We start from the raw sequence: 21,577 nt of genomic DNA, 5'->3' as shown, positions 1-21,577 counted from the left end.
CCACGGCCCCCCCCCCATTCCCTGACAGCTCCCCCCAGCCCCACATTTTCCCCCTAGTGCCCCCCCCAGCCCCACATTTCCCCGCAACCCCCCAGCCCCCCAATACCCCCCCAATTCCCTCCAGACCCCCCCAGCCCCAAATTCCCCCCAGTGCCCCCCCCAGCTCCAAATCCCCCCCCAGCCCCAAATTCCCCCCCTCAATTCCCCCCAGTGCCCCCCCCAGCCCCAAACCCCCCCAAATTCCCCCCAGCCCCAAATCCCCCCCCAGCCCCACATCTCCCCCCGGTGCCCCCCACAACCCCACAACCCCCAAATTCCCCCCCCAGCCCCAAATTCCCCCCTCTCAATTCCCCCCAGTGCCCCCCCCAGCCCCAAACCCCCCCAAATTCCCCCCCATCCTGAAATTCACCCCCCCCAGCCCATAATTCCCCCCCAGCCCCCACATCTCCCCCCAGTGCCCCCCCCCCAGCCCAACACCCCCCCAAATTCCCCCCCCGCCCCCCAAATTCCCCCCAGTGCCCCCCCACCCCTAACCCCCCCCCACCCCCCCCACACCCCAAATCCCCCCCACCCCCCCATTCCCTCCCACTTCCCCCCAGTGCCCCCCCCAGCCCCCTCCCCCATTTCCATCCCCCCTCGGCGGTTCCAGCCAGACCCAGACGGTGCCGAGACGGAGAGGGGCCGGGGTGGGAGGGAGGCGGATTGGGGGCGGGGGAGGCCCTCGGCCCCACACCACCACCATGGGCACCCGGCCCCGCTTCGAGCCCTGGCGCGATTACCTGGGGCTGGCCCAACTGGTGGCACCGGGGGACACCTTGGGGACACCGCGGGGACGGGGACACCCCCAGCGGGCCGGGGGGGGGCACTGAGATGGGACCCCCCCGATCCACGCGGTGCCACCAGCCGTGGATGGGACAATGCTGGTGGGCCACACGGTGCCACCAAGGGGGGCTGGAGTGTCACCGGTGGGCCACATGGTGCCACAGAGGGTCCCCATGGTGCCACCAGCAACCCCTGGAGAGCCACCAGCAGATCCTGGAGTGTCACCAGTGGGCCTGGCAGTGCCACCAAGGGTCCCCATGGTGCCACCAAGGGTCCCCACGATGCCACCAAGGGTCCCCATGGTGCCACCAGCAGATCCTGGAGTGTCACCGATGGGCCCCACGAAGCCACCAAGGGTCCCCACAATGCCACCAAGGGTCCCCATGGTGCCACCAAGGGTCCCCACGGGGGCCCAGCGCCGCGGCCTGGGGGGATGCAGCTTCTGCCGGCACAACAGGGAGTCGCGGCGGGTGCATTTGTCCCACGAGCTGCGTGGCCCCGACGGCGCCGTGAGCTGCCCGGTGCTGCGCCGCTACGTCTGTCCCCTCTGCGGGGCCACGGGGGACACCGCGCACACCCTGCGCCACTGCCCCCAAAACCCCCAGCCCGGCCCGGCCCCACGGCGCGGCCGCCGAAACGCTGTGGGGCGCAGGTTGTGGCGGTGAGGCAGCCCCACGGATGGACACACGGACATGGGGATGGAGCTGCGGAGTGACCCACGGGTAGAGGGGCTGACCCACGGACACACGGACTGACCCACGGATATAGGGGCTGACCCATGGACCCACAGACAGACCCACGGGCTGACCCACAGATACAGGCACTGACCCATGGACCCACAGACAACCCCATGGACACACAGACAGACCCACAGACCCACAGACTGACCCACGGACTGACCCACGGACACAAGGACTTGACCCACAGACCCTTGGGCTGCCCCACAAGTGGACGAATGGACCCATGGACAGACCCACGGACAGACCCACGGATACAGGGACTGACCCACGGACTCACAGACAGCCCCATGGACCCACGGACTGACCCACAGACCCATGGGCTGACCCACAGACTGACCCACGGACACAAAGACGGACCCACGGATGCACGGACAGAGCCACGGACACAAGGACTCGACCCACGACCAGACCCACGGATGGACTCCCAGCCCCACAGCCGGCTCCATTGCCCCATGGGGGGGTGCAGGGGGGGGGCCACCCCCCATTTTGTGGGGCCCCATTTCCCCCCCCCCATGTTTGTTTTTTTTTTGGGGGGGGACTCAGCCAATCAGGGCTGTGATTTCCGTTGGGGGGGGGGGTGTTTTTTTTGGGGGTGTTGTGTGCGTTGACCCCCGTGTTGGGGGGGTGGGGGGCACCCATGGGTGCCCCCCGTTATTTTTTTTGGGGGGGGGGCATTGGGGTGCCCAAAATAAAACCGGGTTCAGCTTCAGCCTCGTGTCTGCTCCGTGCCCCCCAACCCCCCCCCGTGCCCCCCAAACCCCCCCCGTGCCCCCCAAATCCCCCCCCTTCCCCTCCCCCATTCGTTTCCCTCCCCCCATTCATTCGCGGCGCGGGAATGAATGGGCCGGGGGAGGGGGCGTGGCCTGGAGGGAGGGGGCGTGGCCTAGAGGAGGGGGCGGTCACGGCTCCTCCTGACCGACAGCAGCGGCAGCCAATCAGCTCCGCCGAGGGGCGGGGCGGGGCCCAACGGATGCCCGGCGGAGGGGGCGGGTGACGGGCGGCTCCGGCAGCCAATGGGGTGAGCGCGGCGGGAGCGGCGGGCCAATGGGAGAGGAGGGGGCGGGGCGGAGGCGGCAAGCGGCGGGCGGTGAGTGCGGGGAGGCGGCGGGGGGGAGGGGGGGACCCCCCCAGGACCCCCCCGGGACCCCCCCGTGTCCCGGGGGCGGCCCCGGGCCCCAGAGACCCCCCCCAGGTCCCCAGAACCCCCCCAAAATCCCAAAGCCCCCCCCAAATCCCCCCAAAATTCCCAAAGCCCCCCCCCCAAAATCCCAGAGACCCCCCCCAAAATCCCAGCTCCCCCCAGTGCCCCCCCCACATCCCAGAGACCCCCCCCCCAGGTCCCCAGAACCCCCCCCAAAATCCCAAAGCCCCCCCCCAAAAAAATCCCAGGGACCCCCCCCAAAATCCCAGGGACCCCCCCCAAATCCCAGCCCCTCCCCAATTCCCCAGCCCCCCCCCCAAGGTTTCCCCTGCCCCCCCCCCAAGACCCTTGCCCTAAATCCCAGCCCCCCCATTCCCCACAGCCCCCCCCACACCCCCAGTGACCCCCCCAAGTCCCCAGCCCCCCCCCCGTGTTCCCCATCGATCCCCCCCCGCTGTTCCCCAGAGGTGCCCCCCCTAAATCCCAGAGACCCCCCCCAAATCCCAGGACCCCCCTGTTCCCCTCATACCCTCCCCTGGCCACCCCCCAGGGCCCCCACACCCCCTGGACCCCCCCCAAGTCCCCCCTAGCCCCCCCCATACCCCCGTAGTCCCCCCACCCCATTACCCCCCAACAACCCCCCCACCCATCCCCCCCTTACCCCCACCCCCCCTTACCCCAATACCCCCCCACACCCCCATTCACCCCCCAGCCCCCCCAAGACCCCCATAGCCCCCCCCACCCCATTACCCCCCCAACAACCCCCCCACCCCACAATACCCCCCCATAGCCATCCACCCTTACCCCCAACCCCCTCTTGCCCCCCCACCCCATCAACCCCCCCATACCCCAATCCCCCCCCCAACTCCACATTCCCCCCCCCCCATATCCCCAAGACCACCATAGCCCCCCCACCCCATTACCCCCCCAACAAACCCCCCCACCCCCCAACACCCCCCCATCAACCCCCCCACCCCCTATCCCCTCCCCTTTACCCTCATCCCCTCCACCCCCCCACCCCCCATCCCCCCCCTTATCCCCAACCCCCCCTCACCCCCCCCTCACCCCCCCCACCCCCCCATTAACCCCCCATTAACCCCCCCACACCCCTCCTCACCCCCCCCACCCCCATTAACCCCCCCACCCCCATTAACCCCCCTCACCCCCCCACCCCATTAACCCCCCCACTCCCCCCCACCCCCATCCCCACCCTCAACCCCCCCAATCCCCCCCCCATCCCCCAATTCCCTCCCATCCCCCCGTTACCCCTCCCCCCCCCAATATCCCCCTATCCCCCCCCTTACCCCTCACCCCCCCCACCCCCATTACCCCCCTCACCCCCCCACCCCCATTCCCCCCCTCCCCATTACCCCCCCCCACACCCCCAATTAACCCCTTTCCCCCCCCAGCACCCCCCACCATGGCCTCCCCCCAGCGCTGGGTGCGCGCGGAGCTTTTTCTCGGGGGGGGGCCGCACGGGGTCCGCCTGCGCCTGGCCCCCACCGCGCTGGAGGTGGAGGTGGAGGCGCTCAGCACAGCCCAGCGCTGGCGGGGGCGCTTCGAAGCCCAGGGTGAGCCCCCGGGTTATTTAGGGGGCTGAGGACCCCCCCCCCAAAAATATTTTGGGGTTTGACCCCCCCCCAAAATTTTTTTTGGGGTAGCGGTGGAGGAGCTGACGCGGCGCACCGGGAATTTCAAGCGTTTCGGGGTCTTTTGTGCCATGCTGGAGGCGGCGCTGATGGAGGTGAGGGGGGGGGGGGGCGCGGGGGGGCGCGGGGGGGCGCGGGGGGGCCCCCCCCGGTGTGAAATATTCCCCCCCCCCCCGAAAAAAAAAAAAAAAAAAAAAAAAGCACCGTTTTTGCCCAATTTTGCCCCAAAATTCCACTCCTGATCCCCCCTCCGGCACACCCCCCCGGTCACCAATGCCCCCCCCAGCCCCCCCCAGTGCCCCCCCCCCCAAATAAAAAAAATAAAAGGAACCGTTTTTGCCAAATCCGCCCCAAAATTCCACTCCCAATTCCCCTCCGGCACTCCCCCCGCCACCAATGCCCCCCCCCAGCCCTCAATGCCCCCCCCACCCCCAGTTCCCCCCCGCCCCAGCCCCCAGTTCCCCCCATTCCCCCAGTACCCCCCCCATACTGCCCCCTAATCACCCCCACAGCCCCAATTCCGCCCCCAACCCCCCCCCAAACCCCCAAAACCCTGTAGCCCCCCCAACCCCCCCAATGCCCCCCCAACACCCCTAAATTTGCCCCCCCGACCCCTAAATACCCCCAATACGCCCCAAAAAACCCCCCAAACCCCCCTTGTACCCCCCCAGTGACCCCCCCAACCCCCCCCAATCCCCCCCACAAACCCCCTGTACCCCCCCAAACCCCCCCAAACCCCCTCCCCACACCCCCTGTACCCCCCCAGTGACCCCCCCAAACCCCCCTGTACCCCCCCAGTGACTCCCCCAACCCCCCCCCAAACCCCCCCAGTGACCCCCCCAGTGACTCCCCCAACCCCCCCCCAAACCCCCCCAGTGACCCCCCCACCCCCCCCCAAACCCCCTTTTCCCCCCCCCCCAACCCCACTGACCCCCCCTGTCCCCCCCCCGCAGAGCAGCCCCTCGGTCAGCCTGGAGCTGCTGACCTTTGGGGACCTCCAGGCCCTGCGGTGCCGCGGGAGGGGGCGGGAAGCGGGCCCCCCCGGGGACCCCCCCAGGCCCCCCCCCCATTCCGCCCCGGCCTCCCCGGGGCTGGGGGCCAAGCGCTACCTGCTGCTGGTCTACTGCGTGGAGTTCGACAGGTGGGGGGGTTTTGGGGGGGGTACAGGGGGGTTTGGGGGGGAATTGGGGTATTGGGGGGGTTAGGGGGGGGACCTAGGGGGGTTTGGGGGAGGTTTGGGGGGGGGTTTGGGGGAGCTGGGGGGGAACTGGGGGGATTTTAGGGGGATTGGGGGGGGGATTGGGGGGGTTGGGGGGGAACTGGAGGGGCTTTGGGGGGGTCACTGGGGGGTACAGGGGGGCTTGGGGGGGGTTTGGGGGGGGTTTGGGGGTGTTGGGGGGGGATTTGGGGGTACGGGAGGGGCTGCTGGGGGGCTGGGGGGGGAATTGGGGTCCTGGGGAGGGTTGGGGGGAGAAACCGGGGGGGTTGGGGGAGGTTTGGGGGGTTTTGGGGGGGTTGGGGGAGCTTTGGGGGTTTTGGGGGGCTGGGGGGGGGGAATTGGGGTCCTGGGAGGGGGTTGGGGGGGGAGACTGGGGGGGGTTGGGGGGGGGGAAATGGGGGGTTTGGGGGGCTTGGGGGGGAGACTGGGGGGGTGGGGGGGGAATTGGGGTCCTGGGGGGGGGGTTGGGGGGAGAAACCGGGGGCTTTGGGGGGGGCTGGGGGGAGATTGGGGGGCTGGAGGAAATTGGGGGGGGGTTGGGGGTGTATGGGGGGGGTCGTGGGGAAACTGGGGGGTGCTGGGGGGCACTGGGAGGGGAATTGGGGGGCACTGGTGGTGCTGGGGGGGGTCACCCCTCTTTCTGCCCCCCTCACCCCCCCTCACCCCCCCCCCAGGATCCACTACCCCCTCCCCCTGCCCCCCGCCCCGCCCCCCCCCCAGGACCCCGACCCCCCCCCGGAGGCTCTGCGGCGCCTGGTGCGGACCCTGCGGGACGAGTGAGCTCCGAGCCCCCCCCCGTGTCCCCCCCCCGCCCCCCACACCCAGGGGACAGCCCCGTGTCCCCCCCCCATCCCCCCCAAAAAATTTGTGCCCCCCCAGGCTGCGGCGGGCGCGGGCGGAGGCGCGGGGGCTGGAGGCCGAGAGGCTGCGGGAGGAGGAGAGGAGGAGGCGGCTGGAGGAGGAGGTCAGGGGGGGGGCACGGGGGGGGGGCACGGGGTCACCTTGGTGTCACCCGGTGTCACCTTGGTGGCCCCCAGTGTCCCCCATGTCCCCCTGTGTCCCCCAGTGTCCTCGTGTCACCTGGTGTCCCATAGTGTCACCCAGTGTCACCCGGTGTCACTTTGGTGGCCCCCGGTGTCACCTAGTGTCACCCCAGTGTCCCCATGTCACCCAGTGTTACCCAGTGTCACCTTGGTGGCCCCTGGTGTCACCTAGTGTCACTCGGTGTCACCCCGGTGTCCCTGTGTCCCCCAGTGTCACCTCGGTGGCCCCCAGTGTCACCCAGTGTCACTCGGTGTCCCCCCAGTATCCCCATGTCACCCCGGTGTCCCCATGTCCCCTGTGTCACCCAGTGTTCCCATGTCAACCCAGTGTCACCCAGTGTCACTTTGGTGGCCCCTGGTGGCCCCAGTGTCACCCCGGTGGCCCCATGTCCCTCTGTGTCCCCCAGTGTCCCCAGTGTCACCCAGTGTCACCCGGTGTCACTTTGGTGGCCCCTGGTGTCACCTAGTGTCACCCCAGTGTCCCCGTGTCACCCGGTGTCACCCAGTGTCACCTTGGTGGCCCCCAGTGTCACCTTGTGTCACCCAGTGTCCCCCCAGTGTCTCAATGTCCCCCCTTTGTCCCCTAGTGTCCCTGTGTCACCTGGTGTCACCCGGTGTCACCTTGGTGGCCCCCGGTGTCACCTAGTGTCACTCGGTGTCACCCTGGTGCCCCCATGTCCCCCTGTGTCCCCCAGTGTCATTGTGTCACCTAGTGCCACCCAGTGTCCCCCCAGTGTCCCCATGTCACCCAGTGTCACTCTGTGTCACCCCGTGTCCCCTGGTGTCACCCAGTGTCACACGGTGTCCCCCCAGTGTCACCCCGGTGTCTCTATGTCCCCCTGTGTCACCTGGTGTCCCCCAGTGTCCCCATGTCACCCAGTGTCACCCAGTGTCCCCAGTGTCACCTGGTGTCACCCAGAGTCACACAGTGTCCCCCCAGTGTCACCCCGGTGTCCCCATGTCCCCCTGTGTGCCCCGTGTCCCCCTGTGTCCCCCTGTCCCCCCCATGTCCCCCCATGTCCCCCTGTGTCCCCCTGTCCCCCCCATCCCCCTTGTCCCCTGTCCCCCCATGTCCCCCTGTCCATCCAGTGTCCCCATGTCCCCCTACATCCCCCAGTGTCCCTGTGTCACCTGGTGTCACCTTGGTGGCCCCCGTGTGTCCCCTGGTGTCCCTGTGTCCCCCCGTCCCCCATGTCCCCCTGTCCCCCCCCGGTGCCAGCCCCTGTCCCTGTCCTGTCCCTGTCCCAGCTGCGGGAGGCTCGGGAGGCGCTGGGGACGCTGCGGGGCCGCCTGCGGGAGCTGACGGCAGAGCTGGCGGCCACCAGGGGGTGAGGGGGGCCCGGCCCCAAATCCCGGCCCTGGCCCCAAATCCCGGCCCTGGCCCCAAATCCCGGCCCTGGCCCCAAATCCTGGCCCTGGCCCCAAATCCCGGCCCCAAATCCCTGTCCCTGTCCCCAAATCCCTGTCCCTGTCCCCAAATCCCAGCCCTGGCCCCAAATCCCGGCCCTGGCCCCAAATCCCGGCCTTGTCCCCAAATCCTGTCCTTGTCCCCAAAATCCTGTCCTTGTCCCCAAACCCCGGCCCTGGCCCCAAATCCCAGCCCTGTCCCCAAATCCCAGCCCTGGCCCCAAATCTCTGGCCCTGTCCCCAAATCCCAGCCCTGGCCCCAAATCCCAGCCCTGGCCCCAAATCCCTTGTCCCTGTCCCCAAATACTGGCCCTGTCCCCAAACCCCGGCCCTGGCCCCAAATCCCAGCCCTGGCCCCAAATCCCAGCCCCAAATCCCGGCCCTGGCCCCAAATCCTGGCCCTGGCCCCAAATCCCGGCCCCAAATCCCGGCCCTGGCCCCAAATCCTGGCCCTGGCCCCAAATCCCTGGCCCTGTGCCCAAATCCTGTCCTTGTCCCCAAACCCCTGTTCCTGTCCCCAAAACCCCTGTCCCCAACCCATTCCTGTCCCCAAAACCCCATTTTGTCCCCAAAACCCCATTATCATTCCCAACACCGTCCCCAAACCCCTGCAATTGTCCCCAAAACCCAGTCCCTGTCCCCAAACCCCTGTCCTTGTTCCCACCCCATTCCTGTCCCCAAAACCCCATTTTTATCCCCAAAACCCCGTTATCATCCCCAGTCCCTGTCCTTGTCCCCAAACCCCTGTCCCCAACCCATTCCTGTCCCCAAACCCCATTTTTGTCCCCAAAACCCCTTACCACCCCCAAACCCCATCCCCATCCCATTTCCTTGTCCCCACCCCCCCATTACCCCCCCATTACCCCCCCGTGCCCCCCCCCCCATGACGCCCCCTCCCTCCCTCAGCCGCAGGACCCCCCCGGTGCCCCCCCCGCGGGACCCCCGCCGCTCGGGCTCCCGGGACAGCAGCCGGGGCCGCCACCGGACCCCATCACCGGCCGGTAATTTGGGGGGGCGGGTCACAGGGGGGACACGACCCCCCGGGACCCCCAAGACCCCCCCATTTGCCCCCCCCCCAGGCCCACGGGCGCCCCGCTTTGACCCCACCGCCTTCGTCCGAGCCCGCGCGCGGCCGCCGCCGGGAGGTCGAGCTCCAAAAGTAAGGGGGGGGGCATTAAAGGTGGCCCCCCCCCCCCCCCCCATAACGTCCCTTTTTTTTTATGGGGGGGTCCTCCCTGTGCCCCCCCACCAGTGCTGTCTCCCCTCTCCCGCAGGCAGCGGCGAGCGGCAGGGCCCAGCGGGGGCAGCCCCAGGGGGGGGCGCGGGCGCAGCTCTTCGGGTGAGGGGGGGGCACACGGAGGGGCTGGGGGGGCATTTAATGGGGTTGGGGGGGCAACAGAGGGGCTGGGGGGCACCTGGAGGGGGCTGGGGGGCACCTGATGGGTTGGGGGGGGCACACGGAGGGGCTGGGGGGCACTTAATGGGGTTGGGGGGGGCAACAGAGGGGCTGGGGGGGCACCCAGAGGGGTTGGGGGGGGCAACAGAGGGGCTGGGGGGGCACCCAGAGGGGCTGGGGGGCACTTAATGGGGTTGGGGGGCACATGGAGGGGCTGGGGGGGCACCTGATGAGTTGGGGGGGCACATGGAGGGGCTGTGGGGGCACCCGGGGGGGCTGGGGGCTACCTAATAGGGTTGGGGGGGGGCACTTAATGGGGTTGGGGGGCACACGGAGGGGCTGGGGGGGGCACTCAGTGGGTCGGGGGGGGCACCTAATGGGGCTGGGGGGGGCACCCAATGGATCTGGGGGGGCACGGAAGGGCACCCAGAGGGGCTGGGGGGGCACCCAAAAGGTCTGGGGGGGGGGGGGGGGGGGGCAGAGGGGCTGGGGGGGCACCTGGAGGGGTTGGTGGGGGGCACCCAATAATTGGGGAGCCCCCCAATGGCCTTGCCCCCCCCCACCCTGCCCCCCCCAGCTGAAAGTCTCCGGAGCCACCACTCAGGCAGCGAGGCCGAGCCCCGTGGGTAAGTGGGGGGGGTCACAAAAAATGGGGGGGGGGGGCACCTCTACCCCCCCCCGGGGGGGGGGGGACACACCCCCATTTAACCCCTTCCCCCCCCTGCCAGCAGCAGCAAGGGGGGGGGCCCGCAGCCGGAGACCCCTCAGCTCCTCAGCCTGGAACAGCCCCGGAGAGGTGAGGGGGGGGCAATAAATTTGGGGGGGGGGGGCAATAAATTTGGGGGGGGGGGACATGGGACAAGTGCCCCCCCCTTTTACAGGCACCTCGGGGGCGCAAGCAGCCGCCGGGCAGCGGGGCCGGAGCTCGCCGCGAGAAAGGTGAGCCCCCCCCCCCCCTTAATTTATCACCCCCCCCCCTCCCCGGCCCCAATTTTTGTTGTTTTTTCACCCATTTTCTCCTGCCCCCCCCCCAGAGAACGTGGGCGAGCTGTGGGACATCGACGCCCGGCTGCAGGCGCTGCAGGAATGCCTGGGGGCGCTGCACGCCCGGCAATGAGACCCCCCCCCCCGGGACCCCCCCCCTCAGGGACAGGGACCCCCCCACCGGGGACACAGGACCCCCCCCAGGGACACTGGGACCCCCCCAGGGACATTGGGAGCCCCTCTGGGGACATTGGGAACTCCCTGGGGACACCAGGACCCCCCCAGGGACAGTGGGACCCCCCCCCAGGGATATTGGGACCCCTTGGGGACAGTGGGACCCCCCCCCAGGGACATTTGGGACCCTTTGGGGACATCAGGACCCCCCCCAGGGAAATTGGGACCCCCCCTCTGGGACATTTGGAACCTTTTGGGGACACCAGGACCCCCAGAAGGATATTTGGGACCCCCCCAGGGACACCAGGACCCCCCCTCAGGGATATTTGGGACCCCCCCCAGGGACATCTGGGCCCCTTTGGGGAACACCAGGACCCCCCCAGGGACATCGGGACCCCCCCCCCCCCTCGGGAACATGGGGACCCCCTGGGGCCATCGGGACCCCCTCGGGGACATTTGGGACCCCCCCCGGGGACATCGGGAACTCCCTGGGGACACCAGGACCCCCCCCCAGGGAAATTGGGACACCCCCCCGGGACATTTGGGACCCTTTGGGGACATTTGGGACCCTCCCCAGGGACATTGGGAGCCCCCCCCCGAGGTGTTTCGGTGCCACAAGGCCCCTGTGTCCCCCCCCCCGTATCCCCCCCCCCCCCCGCAGTGTCCCTGGGGGGGGGACAGCGGTGGCAGTCCCACAATAAACTCGTGTGCCCCCCCCCCCGGCGTGTCCTGTGTCCTTGTCACTGTCCCCAGCTGGGGGGGGGGGGGGCACCCAGGTGACATCGGGGACATGGCCCAGGCCAGGGGACCCAGGGGGGCCACCAGGGTGGGGGTGACACCGCTGCCACCCCCCCCAGTGCCCCCCCGGGGGCTTTATTCAGCGCCACCTCACAGAGCCCCAAAATGGGGCAAAAACCACGGGATTTGGGGCCGGGGGATGTCCCCGCGTGGTGGGGGTGGGCGGCAAGGGGACGGTGCCTGCGGTGACAATGTCCTGACGGCCCCGTGTCACGACATGCTGGTGTCACGATGTCCCCATGTCGTGACATCCCAGTGTCATGACATCCCCATGTCTCGGTGACATTGTCCCAGTGTCACGACATCCTGGTGTCACGACATCCCAGTGTCACTATGTCCCCACGTCGTGACATCCCAGTGCCATTTTCTTGTGTCGCGATGTTCCAGTGCCATTGTCCCGGTGTCACAACATCCCGGTGTCACGATGTCCCCATGTCGTGACATCCCAGTGCCATTCTCCCAGTGTCACGATGTCCCGGTGCCATTGTCCTGGTGTCACGACATCCTGGTGTCACGATATCCCCATGCTGGGCCATCCCAGTGCCACTGTCCCACTGTCACGACATCCCAGTGTCATGATATCCTCATGTCGTGACATCCCAGTGCCACTGTCCTGGTGTCACGATGTCCTCATGTTGTGACATCCCCGCGCCACTGTCCCACTGTCCCGACATCCCGGTGTCCCGATGTCGTGACATCCCTGTGCCATTGTCCCACTGTCACGACATCCCAGTGCCATTGTCCCAGTGTCACGACATCGCAGCGTCACGATGTCCCCATGTTGTGACATCCCAGTGTCACAATGTCCTGGTGTCACGACGTCCTGGTGTCATGATGTCCCCATGTCGTGACATCCCAGTGTCACAATGTCCTGGTGTCACGACGTCCTGGTGTCACGATGTCCCCATGTCGTGACATCCCAGTGCCATTGTCCCAATGTCGCGGCATTCCAGTGCTACTGTCCCACCATCACGACATCCCGGTGTCACAATGTCCCCATGTCGTGACATCCCAGTGCCATTGACCCACTGTCACGACATCCCAGTGCCATTGTCCCAGTGTCATGACATCCCAGTGTCACGATGTCCCCATGTCGTGACATCCCCATGCCATTATCCCACTGTCACGACATCCCAGCGTAATTTTCCCCATGTCGTGACATCCCCGTGCCATTATCCCACCACCACCACACCCCCCTGTCACGACATCCCCCCGCCGCCCCCCCGGCCCCCCCCAGCCCCCCGGGGGGCAGCAGGCGACAGGCGGTGACGGTGCCCAGGGTGGCGGCGACGGCGGCGAGGTCGCGACGGGCCAGGCGCAGGCAGTGAGCGGCAGCGGCCGCCCCTGCCTGCGCCCCCCCCAGGGGCCCCCCCAGCGCCCCCAGCAGCCGCGCGGCCCCCCCGAAACTGCGCCCCCAGGCGGCGCCCACCCCCCCCCGCAGCCGCCCCTCGCCCGCCCCCAGGCGCTGCTGCAGCAGGGAGGGGGGGCCCCCCCCACCCCCCCCACGACCCCCCCCCAGCATTTGGGGGGGGGGATTGGGGTTCAGGGGGGCTCTGGGGGGGGCCGGGGGGGCTCGGCTTCGTCCTCGCTCTCCGACGCCTCCCCCGGGACCTTCAGCCCCGCCGGGAAGCCCCCCCCAGGGTAGGGCCCCCCCCGGGGTAGGCCCCCCCCCCCCCCCAGCTCCGGCTCCGAGTCGCTCTCCGAGGCTTCGCCCAAAACCAGCGTGGGGGGGCGGGGGGCGGACATGGCCTGGGGGGGGGCACGGGGGGGGTCAGGACCCCCAACGACCCCATTCCCCCCAGCCCCCCCCGTTTGCCCCTGTGCCCCCCCCATTCATCCCATGCCCCCCCCCCCTTTGCCCCCTTCCCCCCCCTTTACCCCCACGCCCCCCCCGGGGTTCCCCAAAGCACCCCCAGTGCCCCCCCCCCAGCCCCATGGGACCCCCCCTGCCCCCCCCCATTTCCCCCAATCCCAAGCCCATGCCCCCCCCCCCCCAAACCCCTCCCCATCCCCATGGGACCCCCCCCCCCCAGCCCCCAGGACCCCCCATTCCCAGCCCTGCCCCCCCCCCCCGCACCCCAAACCCCCCCCCGGCCCCCCCCCATTTCCCCCAATCCCAACCCCAGGGCCCCCCCCCAAACACCCCCCTGCCCCCCCCCGCCCCACGGACCCCCCCCATTTCCCCTATTCCCAACCCCAAGGGTCCCCCCCAACCCCCCCGAGCCCTATGGGACCCCCCAGCCCCCCCCACCCCCCATTTTCCCCCTTTTTTTCCCCATTTTTTCCCATTTTCCCCCAATTTTGCCCCAATTTTCCCCATTCCCACCCCCCCCCAACACCCCCCATCCCCATTTCCCCCATCCCCAGCCCCCCAGAACCCTCCCCCAGCCCCCCAGGCCCCCCAACCCCCCATTTTTCCCATTTTCCCCCAATTTTCCCCATTTCCAGCCTCCCCCCCCCCCTCCCCGTACTGGGCTTCTCCGCGGATCACGTGACGGGCTGCCCAGCCCCGCCCCCTTCCGCCCGTCGCGTCACGTGACGTGACGTGCCCGGCTGACGCACCCGGAAGTGCCCTCACCCGGCATGGCGGCCGGGCAGCGCCGGGCGGGCTGCGCATGCGCGGGGAGGGGCGGGGGGAACTGGGAGGGACTGGGAGGGGCTGGGGGGACTGGGAGGGACTGTGGGGGACTGGGAGGGACTGGGAGGGACTGGGGGGAACTGGCGGGGCTGGGGGGACTGGGGGAGGCTGGGGGGAACTGGGAGGGACTGGGGAGACTGGGAGGGGCTGGGAGGGACTGGGGGGAACTGGGAGGGACTGGGGGGACTGGGAGGGGCTGGGAGGGACTGGGGGGAACTGGGAGAGACTGGGGGGACTGGGAGGGACTGGGGAGACTGGGAGGGGCTGGGAGGACTGGGGGGAACTGGGAGGGACTGGAGTGGACTGGGAGTACTGGGAAACACTGGGGGGAACTGGAAGGGACTGGGAGGAACTGGGGGAACTGGGGGAACTGGGGGGGGCCATGGGGACACCAGTATGACCAGTGGCTGTCCCCACCCCTCCCCAGTACTCCCAGTCAGCCCCTCCTCCCTGCTCCCAGTTCCTCCCAGTGCCCCCAGGCAAAACCAGTTCCCCCCATACCCTCCCCATGTCCCCGTGCCTCCCCCGACCCGATGGCCCCGGGTGCTTTATTATTTATTTTATTTTATTTTATTTTATTTTATTTTATTTTATTTTATTTTATTTTATTTTATTTTATTTTATTTTATTTTATTTTATATTCCTTTGTTTTATATAATTTTAATTGTATTTCATTTCATTGATTTCATTTCATTTTTTATTTTTTATTTTACTTATTTTATTTTATATAATTTTATTTCATTTATTTCACTGTTTCATTTAATTTCACTTTAAATTTCATTTCATTTATTTATTTTATTTCATTTCATTTTATTTTTTATTTTATTTTATTTTGTTCTATTTTGTTTTGTTTTATTATTTTATTTTATTGTTTCATTTAGTTTAGTATTTCTATTTTATTTTGTTTTATTTTATGTAATTTTAATTTCATTTCATTGCTGTCATTGTTTCATTTCATTTCATTTTATATTTTTACTTTATATTTTACTTATTTTATATAATTTTGTCTCATGTCACTGTTTCATTTAATTTCACTTTATATTTCATTTAATTTACTTATTTTTAATCTTATTTCATTTTATTTATTTTATTTTATTTTTGTTTCATTTCATTTTTATTTTATATTACTTTGTTTTATATAATTTTAATTTTATTTCATTTATTTCACTGCTTCATTTAATTTCACTTTATATTTCATTTAATTTATTTATTTTATTTTATTTCATTTTATTATTATTATTATTATTTTATTTTGTTTTACTCTTGTTTTGTTTTGTTTTATTTTATTTTATTTTATTTTATTTTTTTTTATTTATGTTATTTTACTTTATTTTATTTTATTTTAATGTCCCGGGGCCGTGTCACTGCTGTCCCCCGCGCCTGGCCCCGTGCTCGGGGGGGGTTTTGGGGTGGGGGTGGGGGTGGGGGTGTCAGCGCTGTCCCCCCATGCCCGGCGTCGTCCCGGTCCCCTCCGCCCCTGGCCCCCTGCAGGGTCTGACAGCCCCCACCCCAATCCCACCCCAATCCCATCCCACCCCCTCCCCATCCCCAACCCCAATCTCACCCCCTCCCCATCCCCATCCCCATCCCCAATCTCACCCTAAACCCAATCCCATCCCAATCCCATACCCACCCCATCCTCCCCAAGCCCCAGCCCCATCCCCAATCCCATCCCATCCCACCCCCATCCCCAACCCCAATCCCACCCCAATCCCATACCCACCCCATCCTCTCCCTCCCCTAATCCCAACCCCAATCGCCCCCCAACCCCAACCCCAATCCCAACCCCAATCCCACCCCCTCCCCACCCCTACCCCAACCTCAATCCCATCCCAATCCCAATCCCCCCCCCTCCCCAACCCCAATCCCACCCCAATCCCACCCCAACCCCAACCCCAATCCCAATCCCATCCTCCCCCGACCCCAATCCCACCCTGTGGGGCGCGTGCGTGGTGCCGGGGCGCGGTTTTTTGGGGCCGTGACTCATGGCCACCGGCACAGCCAGAATTTCTGCCCCGGCCACGCGCCCGCGGCCGCCCCCGGCACCGGCAGCGCCACCGCGGGTGGGGCCGGCACTGGGCCCATAAAACCGGGGGAGGCCGCGGGGGGGGGACAAATGGGGCCGGAGGGAGCCCGGCATGGAGCCCGCGGGGACAGCGGTGAGACCAGGCCCGGGGGGGGGTGGTGGGGATGGGGACGGGGATTGGGATTGGGATTGAGGATTAGGAATTGGGACGGGGATGGGACAGGGACAGGGATTGGGATGGAGATAGGGATTGGGACAGGGACTGGGATATAGGATTAGGAATTGGGACAGGGACAAGGGTGGGGATGGGACAGGGACAGGAATTGAGGATTAGGAATTGGGATGGGGATGGGGACGGGGACTGGGACAGGGATGGGGACGGGGACTGGGATTGAGATAGGGACTGGGACTGGGACTGGGATTTAGGATTAGGAATTGGGACGGGGACTGGGATTGGGATGGAGATAGGGATGGGGACAGGGACTGAGGATTAGGAATTGGGATGGGGATTGGGACGGGGACGGGGACAGGGACTGGGACTGGGATTGGGATAGGGACAGGGGCAGGGACAAGGACAGGGATTGAGGATTAGGAATGGGGATGGGGACAAGGACAGGAACAGGAATTGAGGATTAGGAATTGGGACAGGGACAGGGATGGGGACAGGGACAGGAACTGGGATAGGGACTGGAGAATAGGGATTAGGATGGGGATAGGGATGGGGACGGGGTTGGGGATGGGGACAGGGAAAGGAACAGGGACAGGATGGAGATGGGTGTGGGGACAGGGACAGGAACTGGGGATTAGGGACTGGGGATTAGGATGGGGACAGGGACAGGGGATTGGGATGGGGGTATGGGGGAGGGGACAGCAACAGGGACAGGGATGGGGACAGGGACAGGGACTGGGATGGGGACAGGGATTGGGATGGGGACAGGGACGGGGTGCTATGGGGTGTCTGTGTTGGCCAGTGGCCCCCAGTGTCCCCAGTCCAGGCTGTCCCAATGTCCCCAGTGTCTCCTTCCCAGTGGCCACCCCTGTCCCCAGTACAGCCTGGGCTGTGGTCACTGGTGCCTCCAGTCCCAGTATCTCCAGTCTAGCCTGGCCACAGCCACCAGTGTCCCCAGTACAGGCATTCCCAGTGTCCCCAGTGCTCCCAGTCCAGCCTGCCCCGTTCTCCCCAGTGTCCCCAGCGCCAGCTATGGCACAGCCCCCAGTCCCCACCACCCCACCCCAGGCTATCCCAGTCCATTCCAGTCCATCCCAGTCCATCCCAGTTCCCCCCCCAACCCCCCCATTATCCCCACTGGGGTGCCCAGGAGGGGACGTGGGGTCCCTGAGGACCCTGGGGACAAGGATGGGGGCTCCCAAAGTGCCCCAAAACATCAGGCAGCGTGGTCCCCATGTCCCCAATGTCCCCATGGCCCCATGACCCTGTGTCCCCATATCCCAACGTCCCCATGTCCCCATGGCCCCAATGTCCCCATATCCCCACGCATCCCCTGGCCCCACATCCCCCCAGATTCCCCCTTCCCCTTGTCCCTGTCCCCTATCCCCCTGTTCTCACGCCCCCCATGTCCCCGTGTCCCCATCCCCGTCCCCCCCCTTGTCCCCCCCTGTCCCCCCTGTCCCCCCCTGTCCCCCCCCTGCCACCCACCCCTCTCCCTGCCAGGGGTGCTGCTCGCCCACGGGGTCGTGCGAGGAGAGGCGGCCGTGCCTGTGCTGCGCTGAGGGGGGGGACCATGGCGGGGGGCACCCCGGGGGACACCCCTGCACCCTCTGGGACAGCGACACCGTGGAGGGGGAGGCCGCGGAGCACGAAGGTAGGGGCACGGGGTGGGGGCCTCCTCTGCAGCCCAGAATGTCCTGTGTAGCCCACCCCCATCCCAATCCCATCCCAATCCCATTCCCAACCCCAATTCCAATCCCAATCCCATCCCAATCCCATCCCCAATCCCATCTCATCCCCATCCTCGTCCCAGTCCCAGTCCCAATCGCAATCCCCATCCCCATTCCCATCCCATCCCCAATCCCATTCCCAACCCATCCCCACCCCATCCCCATCCCCATCCCCATCCCCATCCCCATCCCCATCCCCATCCCAATCCTATCCCCAATCCCATCCCAAATCCCATCCCATTCCTAATCCCCATCCCCATTCCAGTCCCATCCCCATCCCCATCTCATCCCCTCCCATCCCATCCTAATTCCCATTTCCTGTCCCCATCCCCATCCCAATTCCATCCCCATCCCCATCCCCATCCCATCCCATCCTAATCCCTTCCCTATCCCCATCCAATCCCCAACCCAACCCAGCCCAATCCCAGTCCCAGTCCCAATCCCATCCCCAATCCCATTCTCATTCCCATCCCAATCCCATCCCACCCCCACCCCATCCCAATCCCATCCCAATCCCATCCCAATCCCACCCCCACCCCATCCCACCCCCTCGTGTCCCCGTGTCCCCAGGGGCTCTGACGGAGGACGATGTTTACTGCCGCTGCCTGTCGCGGACGCTGTGCCACACGGCCACCCCCGTCACCGTCGGCTTCTACGCGCCCTGCAGCCACCGCCTCTACTCGCTGCTGGACAAGGTCACCGGTGTGTGCGGGTCCCCAAATCCTTCCCTGTCCCCGTCCCCTCCCTGCCTCCTCGGTGTCCCCGGGGGCCGCGGTGTGACCCCATCCCCATCCCAGTGACCCTGTCCCCATCCCGGTGACCCCGTCCCCATCCCAGGCTTCATGCGGGAGGAGGCGGCGCGGCGCGAGGAGCGGGAGCTGCAGCGGGGCCAGGCGAAGCCGCGCAGCGCCGAGGGCTGGGGGCTGCCCCTGCTCCTCTGGTACCTGGCCTTCTACAAACCCATCATCACCGAGCTGCACCTGAGGAGGAAGAACATCGGCTTCATCTTCATCCGCTTCAGCGCCTGGCAATACGCCGGCTGCGACAAGCTCTGGGCCGGGCTGGTCACCACGCTCTGCTCCAGCGTCCGGCACCATTTCGGGGCTCTGCCCCTCAGCGTTTACCACGTGATGGGCGCCCGGCCCCGCTTCGCCTCGGGCTTCAGCCAAAAGGAGTGGGTGCTGAAGCGAGGAGCCTGCCTGAAGCTCTGGGGGCTGCTGCTGGTGCTGGGCGCGGGGCTGGGGGTGCTGCTGGCGGCGCTGCTGGTGCCCGGGCTGAAGGAGCACCGGGCGCTGAAGGTGGTGGGCAGCACCGTCACCTCGCTCTCGGGCTCCGGGTTGGTGCTGGGAGCCCTTTCGGTGCTGAAAAACCTGCTGGTGAGCGAGAAGCAGAAAATCGAGCGGCTGACCAACAGCGAGAAGTTCACCAGCCAGCTGGGCTTCATGAGCAAGGTGCGCGGCGAGGTGGAGGTGCTCATCGGCTTCCTGGCCTTCATGGAGATCTTCGAGCGCCGGCGGCTGCGCGTGGTGCTGGAGATCACCAGCCTGGACCTCTGCTACCCGGAGAAGGTGGCCGGCGTCCTCAACGCCATGAACACGCTGCTCTCCGACGCCAACGCCCCCTTCATCTTCGTCCTGGCCGTGGACCCCAGCGTCATCGTGCCCTGCCTGGAGCAGACGGGCTGCATGAAGGGGCTGGCGGACAACGGGTACCTCTACCTCAGCCGGACGGTGACGCTGCCCTTCTCCATCCCCCGCATGGGCTCGCGCTCGCGGCTGCAGTGCCTGGAGGCGGCGGTGCAGACGCGCGAGGACCTGATGTACCGAGTCATCACCGGCAACGTGGAGCGGCGGCGGCGGCGCGCCAAGGACCAGGGGGCAACGGGGGCACCGCCGCGGCACGAGGTGGCCGAGGCCGAAGCCGTGCGCTGCATCCACGAGGCTTTCCGCTGCCTCCACGACGGCGCCGACCTCCTGGCTCGCTACCTGCCCTCCAACGGCACCCAGCTGCGCCGCATCGTCAACACCGTCCCCGTCACCCTCCGGCTGCTGCTGCACCGCGGCGGCCGTCCCCAAGGTCCCGCTCCCCGCGCCGCCGCCGCCTGGGTGGTGCTGGCCGACCGCTGGCCGTGCCGCCTGAGCTGGGTGCTGCAGTGCCTGGAGGACGCGTGGCAAGCGCGGCCGCCCCCCGGTTTCGAGGAGCGGTCGCTCTGGGACGTTTTTCGGCAGCACCTGGCTGAGCTCTGCGCCCTGCGGCAGCCCCTGCACAACGCCCTGGGGCTGGACGAGGACCCCGAGCTCTTCGAGGCTTTCCTGGCCCGCGATTTTCCCTTCACCGCCCGCGACGCCCGCGCCCTGCTCCCCGTCACCGTCAACCTGGACCACTCCATCCGGCACAAGATGGGGCTCCTGCGAGGCCTCGACCGCCTGGCCAAGGAGGCCGCCGCCGCCGCCAAGGTGTCCCGCGGGGTGCAGTGTCCCCACCCCGAGTGACGGAGGGGACGGGGAGCAGCACCTCGGCACCCCCAAAAGGGGCGCGGAGCTGGGTGGCAGCGGGGGTGGCCATGAGCTGGCGTCTGGTGAGGTTTGGGACCTGGGGGGGGTGGGGACGGGGACTGGGAGAGGATGGGGACAGGGATGGGATGGGGACAGGGAGAGGATGGGGACAGGGAAAGGATGGGGACAGGGACGGGAATGGGGACAGGGACAGAAATGGGGACAGGATGGGGACAGGGACAGGATGGGGACAGGGACAGGATGGGGACAGGGACAAGGATGGGGACAAGGATTAGATGGGACGGGGAGAGGATGAGAATGGGGACAGGATGGGGACAGACTGGGGACAGACAGGAATGAGGTCGGGGAAAGGGACAGGATGGGGACGGGGATGGGGACAGGCTGGGGACAGACAGGAATGAGGTTGGGGACAGGGATGGGGTCAGGGACAGGGGCAGGATGGGGACAGGGACAATCCCTGTCCCCCTGTCCCCAGGAGCCACATCAGGGGCTGCAACCAGCACCAGGAACTTGCGGAGCGGACAGCGCTGGGGAGGGTCCAGGGGAAACTGGGAGGGACTGGAAGAGACTGGGGGGGACTGGGAGGTCACGACCCCTCCTGAGGCCCCAAAAAGGAGCCCCCCAGGATGGCCGCGGAGCCTTTGTGGGGACGAATCCCCCCAGTCCCCCCCAGGGGACTCTGCCACCCATGGGGGGGGTGTCAAGGGTGTAACCCCCCCCCAGGGACCCCTCCTGCGATGCCCTAATAAAGCTGTGAACCCAACCTCTGTGTCTCCACCTAAAATCATTTTTTTGGGGGTCCAAAAAATCAGCCCAAAGTGGTGCTGAATTGCTGATGTTGTTGCCAGTCCCAATTCCCTGGGAAATCAGCCCAAAGTGGTGCCAAATTGCTGATATCGGCACTGGTCCTTATCTGATATCAGCACCAATCCCAATTCCTTGGGAAATCAGCCCAAAGCAGCGCCAAATTGCTGATGTTGGTGCTGGTCCCAATTCCCTGGGAAATCAGCCCAAAGCGGTGCCGAGCTGCTGATATCAACACCAGTCCCAATTCCTTGGGAAATCAGCCCAAAACGGTGCCGAGCCGCTTTGCTCACCCCTGGCACACGAGGGTGAAGCCCCAGG

At 66.1% G+C, this 21,577-nt stretch overlaps 3 protein-coding genes and 1 long non-coding RNA gene across 5 annotated transcripts; 3 read left to right on the top strand and 1 right to left on the bottom strand.

Annotated features, from left to right (window-relative positions):
- The first annotated feature begins 716 nt into the window (after positions 1-716).
- On the top strand, positions 717-2,060 carry NANOS2 (nanos C2HC-type zinc finger 2). The gene is given in 1 exon segment (XM_072030147.1): positions 717-2,060. A coding segment is annotated over 1 exon segment (747 nt). The 5' UTR covers positions 717-740; the 3' UTR covers positions 1,488-2,060.
- A 2,044-nt stretch (positions 2,061-4,104) lies between these two features.
- Positions 4,105-11,289, top strand: CCDC61 (coiled-coil domain containing 61). Of its 2 annotated transcripts, none has more exons than XM_072030125.1 (13): positions 4,105-4,274; positions 4,365-4,447; positions 5,306-5,493; positions 6,246-6,347; positions 6,451-6,535; positions 7,863-7,942; positions 8,928-9,022; positions 9,101-9,180; positions 9,296-9,360; positions 9,995-10,043; positions 10,149-10,213; positions 10,299-10,356; positions 10,452-11,289. In XM_072030125.1, the coding sequence occupies exons 1-10, from the start codon at positions 4,124-4,126 to the stop codon at positions 9,996-9,998; spliced, it is 933 nt and encodes a 310-aa protein (XP_071886226.1). In that variant the 5' UTR covers positions 4,105-4,123; the 3' UTR covers positions 9,999-10,043; positions 10,149-10,213; positions 10,299-10,356; positions 10,452-11,289. The 2 variants fall into 2 exon arrangements, with proteins under 2 accessions (XP_071886226.1, XP_071886225.1); XM_072030124.1 differs by having other exon boundaries at positions 10,146-10,213.
- An 81-nt stretch (positions 11,290-11,370) lies between these two features.
- Positions 11,371-14,022, bottom strand: LOC140000282 (uncharacterized). Its single transcript, XR_011805452.1, has 2 exons — positions 13,845-14,022; positions 11,371-13,122 (listed from the first exon to the last, which is right to left on the bottom strand). It is a non-coding gene; the product is annotated as an uncharacterized lncRNA (long non-coding RNA).
- Positions 14,023-15,922: 1,900 nt separating this feature from the next.
- On the top strand, positions 15,923-21,215 carry NKPD1 (NTPase KAP family P-loop domain containing 1). The gene is made up of 4 exons (XM_072029929.1): positions 15,923-16,170; positions 17,710-17,860; positions 18,507-18,638; positions 18,774-21,215. The coding sequence occupies exons 1-4, from the start codon at positions 16,150-16,152 to the stop codon at positions 20,426-20,428; spliced, it is 1,959 nt and encodes a 652-aa protein (XP_071886030.1). The 5' UTR covers positions 15,923-16,149; the 3' UTR covers positions 20,429-21,215.
- Positions 21,216-21,577: the final 362 nt, after the last annotated feature.

This window comes from Anas platyrhynchos, chromosome 33, assembly GCF_047663525.1.
Source record: "Anas platyrhynchos isolate ZD024472 breed Pekin duck chromosome 33, IASCAAS_PekinDuck_T2T, whole genome shotgun sequence".
In the NCBI taxonomy this organism is placed as follows: Eukaryota; Metazoa; Chordata; class Aves; order Anseriformes; family Anatidae; genus Anas; species Anas platyrhynchos.
This window is presented reverse-complemented; position numbering and strand designations above follow the sequence as displayed.

Coding starts and splice junctions, on each gene's coding strand:
- CCDC61 (XM_072030125.1), top strand. CDS start 4,124: ATGGCCTCCCCCCAGCGCTGGGTGCGCGCGGAGCTTTTTCTCGGGGGG. Junction 5,494..6,245: donor TACTGCGTGGAGTTCGACAG/GTGGGGGGGTTT, acceptor CCCCCCCCCCAG/GATCCACTACCCCCTCCCCC. Junction 6,348..6,450: donor GTGCGGACCCTGCGGGACGA/GTGAGCTCCGAG, acceptor GTGCCCCCCCAG/GCTGCGGCGGGCGCGGGCGG.
- NKPD1 (XM_072029929.1), top strand. CDS start 16,150: ATGGAGCCCGCGGGGACAGCG. Junction 17,861..18,506: donor GGAGGCCGCGGAGCACGAAG/GTAGGGGCACGG, acceptor CCGTGTCCCCAG/GGGCTCTGACGGAGGACGAT. Junction 18,639..18,773: donor GCTGCTGGACAAGGTCACCG/GTGTGTGCGGGT, acceptor TCCCCATCCCAG/GCTTCATGCGGGAGGAGGCG.